A 9,438-nucleotide genomic window follows, 5' to 3' on the forward strand; every position below is an offset into this window, starting at 1 on the left:
AACAATGAGCTGAAAAATGACAATCAAGTATTGGCATGCGCAGAAACGACATTACTTTCCGGTCCCCCTAATACATATCAAATTATTGATTGTTCTGTCTAGAGCCTATATCCAGACCCTATAACTTAAGGTGGGTTTTAGTTTGAACTCAGTTAATAAATCTCCTCCAAAGAATAACTCTTCCTCTCTATCTCCTTTTCAATGGTTTTCATTTGTTCAATTGTACATAATGATTGTGATAAACAAACTTGATAAAAATACAACTAGGTCTACGCATGACATCCACTTAGGTTTTTTCATTTGCGAAAGCTTGTTTTTTTTTTTTCATTTTGACGATTATAACCCGCTTCGTTTTATATCTTAGACGTCTGCGTTGGATACTTAAGTTAGTCATAACTTATTTTCGTAGCAAAGTACTCTGCGTCTTAACGACTCTTAGAATAGCTCCTGCATGGTGACGAGTTATTGCACCGTGTTAGACCGCGTTGGATATTGCGGTGGTATCACCGGTCCAGTTCTCCCACGCCAACACTGGCTCTCTCAACGCGACGTCGTACCGCCGTCGACCAGGTTAACGAACCGTGCCACGGTTGTATGCCACACCACACGATGCGCGTATCAAAACGTTGTAATATTTCTGCCTTTCTCTACTTAAATACTTTATTAAGCATAACTGTACATTTCAATATGATAAAAGCGTTTAATCGTTGTTGTGTGAGACCGGAATGTATCCGTGTCGCAGCGCGACTCAACAAATTGAATGATAGTATTTGATTGCCATCGAAAGTTTACTATTCAATAGATTATTGTATTGGCGCTGATTCATTCATGACTTTCGGTTTTTTGTAATAAAAAAGATGACCGTTGTATTCAATTCACAGATAAATAACCAGTCGTGCGTAATAATCAAAATTTGTTAAAAAAGAATTGATGGGTATATAAAAAGCTCACGTACTTATAAATGACGTAGTATTTTGTTTGTGTAGTCTTTCAACATGTAGCCTGATTTTCTTTTGTTTATTACCAAAACGTTAATGAGTTTTTTAATCATTATGATTAACAAAATGATGGAAGTTGTCTATATTTTTGTACTTACGTTGTGATAATTTGTACCAGCATATTGTCATAGAGCTTGTACATCAGTGATCGGACAATCATAAAAGGTCCTATAATCGGTTAACAATGCATTCGGACGTGCATTGTGCACCGCGCCTGCTCTATCTCGGATGGTCGTGTTAAACGACAAAGTGAATAATCCGTCATAGTTATTATGAATTAGATATCGATATTTTTGCAACTAAGTATATTTTATTTTGTAAAAAGAATTTTTGTTTCAGTATACCATTCCAGTTCTTTGTACTAAAGGGTAGACATAACTTACACGTCTCCTTACACCTTTCTAAGGTTCCTGCCCAATAAGTTAATCTTGTTGGTAAATGTTTGGTTACGAAGGCCATTCAATCTAAAAGGTTAAAGCGTAATCCATTCTTTTTCTTTTAAAACTCTAACGCCAATGATGTAAATTAATTTATTGCAGCTAAGGAAAATTTCGTGTGGATCCCAAATATTTGTTTTGAAGTCTGGGTGTGTTTGTATGTTTCGTGGCCTTGACATATATCATTCGTTAAACTTAAACCGGGAAGGCCAGAAGTTATCGGTGTTTTTATATGAGCTTTTTAAGTTACGATTCATCTAATCATGTGAATAAAATAACTAGATTGATCGACCTTTGTTTGAGAAATTGTGTTTAATAATACGAATAGATTGTATCAAATACCTAATAAAATTGTCCGTAAAAACTGTAGATGAATGATGTTAATCTTTTACAATTTTGTAATGTTTCGCAGCATGTTTTCGTAATGTAAATTTATTATTAGTATTAAATAGCCACGTATTTCTCGAGTACACCTCATTCAGTGATGTTTGCAGCGGCCGATAGGGCGTCTAAATTTAGACTCCGGATGTTGAGGTTTCTTACAAGAGGTATGATTTAGGTTCGCACAGATTGAAAACATAAACACGTAGCTGATTAAATTATTAACAAAAGTGTTATTATTTCATGTTTTTATGTACAAGATTTGATGTTGAATTCGTTGGGGTTTTATGAGTAGGATTATATTTTGATATCGCGGTTATTGGTAGATACAATGTTCGCTAATGCATCCAATTACGTCATTGTCGTGTTAATTAGTATTGGGGCATCGTTTGAACGTTATCTTTTAGGATCCATTAAAGTCAATGTTGCCTTAATCACATTGGTTTATACTCTTCTATGCTCGTTTACTGGTTAGGGCTGCGTAATCTATTTAACTAATGACTCAGGTAACGAGCACATACAATGTTTGGCACAGCACATATTAACCTTATAATAAATACTACTTTTAATAATTTGGTCTTTGTTATAATACTATCTCGAATATATAGTCTGTCAGGACATCGACACAGGAACACACTTCTGGTCGGTTTAAGCGGACGGGACGTATTAGAGATAACAGGTCAATTGTCGCCCCCGCGAATGTGGCGCCGAAAATACGCTTCATAGTTCTCAACTCATCATTCTTGTTAGCAAACTTGAAGTCTCTAAACAGTTATGCTTTCACATCAGTGTCGTAAATCATTGTATAATGATTTCTATACTTGATCCGTTTAATCTGGAAAGTCCCAGACGTATCCTAGACAGTATTTAAGACAGACTTCTCACAAGTTATGAATAAATTAGAGTAATATTGAATGCTGTTATTATACTGATCTATTAGAACGTGATATGTTTTAGTTTTCTGTAATAACAAGCGGTTTCTTCTATCTCTGTCTCTCCATATGTATCGCGATATGCAATTGCTTCCTATGCGGTGTCTATCTTAGATGTAAGAATGGTTCTTTGATTATGTTTTAGTCGAGTTATGCATATTATTATAGTGGAGAATAATCTTATACTGACTGACTATGGATATAATAAAACTCGTACACCCAAATTAATACTATTAATAGTTTGCACATCTTGCGGAAAGTGTTACTAATGATCGGTTTCCCAACATTTAAGATAACTTAATAAAATGATGTTTCGAACTACGTTACTTAAGTTTTACTCCTTAAATACTTGGATCAACCAAACACTAATGAGTCACAAAATAACGATAAAATGAATGGAAACTTCAGAAACTCAGCATAAATTAGCTTGATTGTACCGACTTTCCGGCCAGTTATCTCCGTTACCTCCCCGCTACTGACCTCGTATCTTAGCCCGGTTTCCTCCACGTTTTGGCATATGTATTAATTGTATTGTTTGTTTGTCCGCAGGATCAGTATGATAACTTAGCCGCCCACACGCACAAGGGAATCGAGTTCCTAGATAAATATGGTAACTTCGTAAAGGACAGATGCGCTATAGAACTCGAGTATGCAGGAAAACTCAGGTATGGAAATAAATATTACACTCTAAATTATTTACTTTTAAATCTCCACAATGCCCCTAAGGGAATCCTTAGTTTGAGCCATAAAGTTTTAAGATTAAAATAACTGGAACTTGAAAATTCTCGTGTATCTTATTAATTCATGATTTTTTGCCAGTTAGAACTCTCTGCAAGACAAGATGGGTTTTTTTGTTAGCAAGTAAACAATGTAAATTGTATTTTGCGTATGTATTGAAGTTGCTTTGCTAAAATGTGCGCTAAATTTATATGCGCGTCTATTAGCATTAATGGAACGATCTGCGAAATGTATTTTATTAGCATTATTATAGCTGCATTTAGTTTTTATTTTTGAGTACAAATTTTAACATAAAACGTACAGTTGTATTTTTATTGTTTAACGAATGACTGCGAATTGCGCTAAATATGTAAACTTATGGAAACAGGATTTGGATGTAAAATAAGTCGTTTTATTGAATTATTTCATTTTTTGCTGGGTTTCTAAAGTTTCCATTTATTTATCGTTACCTAGTGATTCTTTAGTGTCTGGTTGTCTACAGTTACATTAGAGTAAAACTCAAGTTACGGAGTTCGGAAACGCATTTTATGGACTTACCAAACCAAAAACGTTAGCGTAAAATGTAGCTAGGAAACCGACCATTAATTGTATAAAATTGAAACTAGCCTACTTTATTGGCAAGTCGTTGTTCAACTCGAAATTAAAATTCCTCCGATAAATGTAAATTGTGATTCAGGTTTTACATTACCTGAACACCTTATAAACTTTCTTTTACATACTTCAAAATATGCAAGCTCAAAGGCGAGCACTCTTGTCTTACAAGATGAGTTTCAGTATCGGGGACTTGTGAATTCCACTCGAGGCCGTTGTATTGGGTCAAGGGGTGCTTTATACACTTTAGTAGTTTATTAACCTATAGACTGGATGCAGGTAAATTTCAAGCAGATCTAATCTTAAGAAGTCTTAAGGCCTGTTCCACCATTGGCTGATAGGGACTCAGATAGGTTAAAAATGACGTCATTGTCAGATAAGGGATCAAAACTCGATATTTCCATTATATATTTTACACGTTGGATTGTTATCATACAATTTACAATTAGGTGGGGCAGGTCCTTAGTTTTCAATTTTACCAAGTCCGTGATAAATATAAAACTCCCTGCAATTAGACGTATCATTAGTTTTTACCGTAATGTATAATACGTATATTTTTCTCACCTAATTATAAAAGTAAAAGTATAACTTTTATCCGAATATTGACCCCTCACGCACTGTTTGCGTAATCAAAAACAATAGACTCAAAAGTCGATAGAAACATTTGTACAATAGGTGTAATGTATTACATAAATATATTAAAAGGATTACGCTATATGTTATAAACAAGACATACGAGCGCGGGGAGTGTCGTAACCTGTCGAAAGTTTACTTTCACTACATTTTGTGCTGTTTATTGAATACCAGATGCGAGAGATTTTTCACTAAATTGTACCATTCGAAAATGTTCCGTACCACTGTCTCTTTGACTGTTAAGCAATATGTAAATAAATTTATTCACGCAATCGTTTCTCTTTTTCTAAGTACAGAATGTTTTATATGGATAATTTCTGTTTGCAGGAGGCTCGTTAAAAGTTATCAACCCAAAAGAAAAGAAGAAGATGAATACCAGTAAGTTGATTCATGTTTTATCAGCTTTTTCGTCATCGTCATCATCAACCTATTATACAATTGTCCCTACGGTCGGCATAATTTGTACAGCTCTCTCTTACCTATCAGCCGTCAATTCTAAATTTACTTCTTAAACAAGAAGAAAGAGGATAACCTTACACACAATCCATCAATACTTTCTATGGTCTTCGCCATTATTCAATACTAGTTTTCGCGCGCGACTTCGCCCGCGTGTGATTAAAAAATATAGCCTATGTTACTTACAGAGAAATAACCTTTCTAAGGGTGAAAGAATTTTTAAATTCGGCCCGATAGTTTTTAAGTTTTTTCAATACATACAAAAATACAAATCTTTCCTCTTTATAATATTAATAATATAGATAATAGTTTTTAAAACGTAGAGTTTATGGAACCGTTAGTTCTTTGATACAGAAAAGTATCCTAAGCGCCACGCCATGATATATTAATATAGACCAGGATATGCACGGTGACCACGTTAAAAATCCTGTTAACAGTATAAGTGGATGTCTAGATATAAGCTCATAACAGACCGGAAGTATGCGTCTGAACCTATTATATAGTTATGCAAAATATCATAAAATCATAACTATTAATTAGGAATTGAACTGTAATTTTTTATTGCAACGTTTATGCATTTTATGTTTAATTTGTAGTTTAGATTGAATATGCTATAAATTAAATCTATGCGTCACGTTACACAAAGGAGTCTTATATTTAGCTATCTTTACAAGCACCGGAGCCGGGAAAAAGCTATTTATCAATGATTTAGTCGTTGCTCGTTGCTTGTCCCATTCTAGAAATAATAAAAAACAATAGTCGCGTCTTTCCGCTGCAGTTCTTCGGAAACTGAGTGGAGTGAGAGTGAATCATCTTAACAATCATTTATTCTATTAATTTAAATGTTTTGTCCGGTATTTGAATCGTTACTTTTTGTTAGATGTAGTACAAAGAATGACGTGTACTTTTTAAGAGTTTTCCAAATTTCAAACAAGACATATATGCAATCTATTCTAATACTAAGAAGTAGTTTAATTATTGCTAACCCTTTCTTAGTGTCGTTCTAGTGATTTAAATTTACACCATTACTTAAACTAACATTAAACGACTTGTGTGGCTGTAAAACTTAAAATTCAATTAGTTGTCCAATCAACAGTAATTATTAGTATGCTGTTGGTTTCTAACAAGTTAGTTAGTTTACGGGACTGCCGTTCCTTGTTGGATCCTGTTATAAAATTATGACCACTAACTATACTCTTGTAGATTTTAATTTTAAATGCTTTTAACTTTGCAACTAGAGAATAACTTTTATAAAGTAAGGTTTCCATAGGCGACCATTTTACAATTTGTTTTAATCCGTGTACGTTGGCATCTTGACGAACCGTGTAAAGCCATTTTTATAATCTATACTAGTATTATAAAGAGGAAAGATTTGTATTTTTGTATGTATTGAAATAACTCAAAAATTATTGGGCCGATTACAAAAAATATTCCACCTTTAAAAAACTACCTTATCAGTGAGTTGGCTGTCTTACTAATATTACATAGATGGATGTTTGTTACAGTTTGTAGCCTAAACGGCTGAACGGATATCGATTAAATTTAAAATTTAAAGAAAACATAGGCTGCTCACTTTTTTTTAAATTCTACGCAGACGGAGTCGCGGGCGAAAGCTAGTATTTTTTACAACTCTTTTAATTTCACGGGGACGAAGTCGCAAGCAACAGCTAGTAAACAATAAGATTGTATATTATTGTGTTTTTTTTTTGGTATTGCAGATACTCAGCATGTAAAGCATTCAGACAGCTGCTGCAGGAGCTGGGCGACTTCGCGGGGCAGCGCGAGGTCGTAGCGGAGAACCTGCAGTCCAATGTCGTACGTGAGCTGCACCTGCTTGCCAAGGAGTTAAGAGAAGAGAGGAAGGTAAATAAACAACCATGATGTTTCCCTGCACTTTACTCTAGCTTTTAGTGTAGGTTTTTTAATAATCTAAACTAAGGGCTTTCTTTAGTAAGCACTAGTTTTCGCTCGCGACTCCGTCCGCGTGCAAATAAAAATAAACGATAGTGAGTAGCCCATATGTTCTTCTAGACTATCCTCTACATATGTACTAAATTTCATCGAAATCCGTTCAGCCGTTTAGACTGCATACTCTTACAAACATCTATCCATTCATCCATCCATCCATCTATCTAAACTTTTACATATTAGTATAGTATGATAGTAAGATTTAAAGGCTTTGATGTGATAGGTATTTAAGATCCTTCATCATCACCAGCTCACTATACGTCCCCACCGAGGGGCTCGGAGCCTACCCTTAATTAGGGTGACTAGGCCATAGTCAACCACACTGGCCCAATTCGGGTTGGTTGACTTCACATATATCTTTGAATTTCTCCGCTGATATGTGCAGGTTGCATCACGATATTTTCCTTCACCGTAAGAACGTCGGGTAAATTATGTACATATGAAAATTCGAAAACACGAAAATCACATTGCGGTCACAATTAAGATCCTTAGATGTGTGTAAATGCCTATTCCTGTCATCTAGCACTTTATGCTAGTGGACAACATTAACAGTTATATATTTTATTGTGTCGTTAAAGTATGTATATTTTAAATAACCTTATAACGTTTAATCACTAGTTATTTTGTTGATTTGTTTATCCATGATCATTTTAGTATTAATAAAAGTACCGTACACTAGTCAATCGGGAGCAGAAATAAACGTGAAGCAGTGCGGAGACTTGTTACTCTACATTCTAATTCCTTCATGCATGAACGTATTGATGCATCTCGTCTTACAACGGCTTTGATGATTATATTAATGATATATTAAAATCTTAATAAAATTAATATTAGAATTATCTTTTGATTAATATATTTTAATTATTTGTTTGGAGAATGTACTTGCACAATTAAGAATATCAGTGTGTGATTTCATCATTTGATAAAAAAGAAAATTATTTGATAACTAGTTTTCGCCCACGACTCCGTCCGCGTGGTATTAAAATAAAAACAAAAGTGAGTAGTCTACGTGATCTTCCAGACCATCCTCTACATCTACACCAAATTTCATCGAAATCCATTCAGCTGTTAGGCTACAAACTCTAACAAACATCCATCCATCCATCACAGATTACTAGAAATGCTTATGTCAAATCTTATTAAACTTATTTTTTTAAATTCTTCGAATAAATTGACCTTATTAAAATACTCGTTTGCTTTCCAAAAACAGACATGAGTATTACGAAAGGACAATTTGGCAAACGTTTTGCCTCATTAAAGCAAGTTGGCGCTTGTGTTTGTTATATTGATCCCGACTCGGCCGCCTAGATGCGACTGGGTCAAGGATTTTAGACGTGTAATTGTATGACACAGTTGATTTGATGCCAATCTTCTACGACCAACATATCGATTAAGATGTTGGACGTTAAGTTAATTTAAATGGAAAAAATACGTCACTATCCATCTGGTGATATATTTAGTCGTGGACATCTGACTATCATACTTCATACTAATATTATAAATGCGATAGTTTAGATGGATGGATGGATGGATGCATAGATGTTAGTTAGAGTTTGTAGCCAAAACGGCTGAACCAATTTATATAAAATTTGGTGTAGATGTAGATGAGATTTTTTTACTCCACGCGGACAGAGTCGCGGGCGACAGCTAGTTAATAAATAAACACGAAAGATAATTGGCATTGTAGTTCTGATTAAGAAGGATTGCTTTAACTTTCACTAGAAATACTATTTATTTATGCTTTTTTTATTACTTTAAGAAAAAAAATCGGTAACAAGATTGTATTTATTGTAGTTGTCTCTCAACGCGTTACAACAGCTGTCTGACATCGCACTTGACCGTTTTATCGTCCTTATTCCAGCAACATTTAAACGAAGGCGCCAAACAAGTGGCCGTACTCAATTCAGCTATAGGCGCACTGGAGAGGGCGCGGCGAGCCTACGAGCGCGCCGCCCGCGAGTCCGAGAGGGCTATCGAAACCTTCGACAAGGCTGACGCTGATCTCAGTCTAAGGTACACATTTTAAATGTTTTTTTTTTTTAGTTAATGAAGCTTGAGTTTTTATTTCGGCCAGGATTATTTTAGCCTGTACTGTACAACATTTCGTTATTTTAACTCGAGGATACTTCGTGTTTTATTCATGTTTTTAAATGAATAATCCTTTCAGTGTCCCAGCGAGGCGGCCGGTATCTCGTGATTTGTAAAATTATATATAGTATACCGTTCTTTTTATTCCAAGCAAAGATTTTTGATGTATGCACGACGGAACGATTGGAGATTCTTGTCGAGTTTGAAAATAAAAGG

General features: G+C 34.7%; 1 protein-coding gene across 1 annotated transcript in view; it reads left to right on the forward strand.

Annotated features, from left to right (window-relative positions):
- Nucleotides 1–9,438, forward strand: part of LOC106108130 (formin-binding protein 1 homolog) — a gene marked incomplete in the record, with an annotated part of 47,089 nt that overhangs the window by 32,121 nt on the left and 5,530 nt on the right. The window contains 4 exon segments of the mRNA XM_013289219.1: nucleotides 3,298–3,413; nucleotides 5,038–5,088; nucleotides 6,885–7,029; nucleotides 8,996–9,147. Coding sequence (XP_013144673.1) covers nucleotides 3,298–3,413; nucleotides 5,038–5,088; nucleotides 6,885–7,029; nucleotides 8,996–9,147 — 464 coding nt within the window.

The sequence above is a fragment of the Papilio polytes genome, unplaced genomic scaffold, assembly GCF_000836215.1.
Source record: "Papilio polytes unplaced genomic scaffold, Ppol_1.0 DF821845.1, whole genome shotgun sequence".
NCBI classification, from domain to species: Eukaryota; Metazoa; Arthropoda; class Insecta; order Lepidoptera; family Papilionidae; genus Papilio; species Papilio polytes.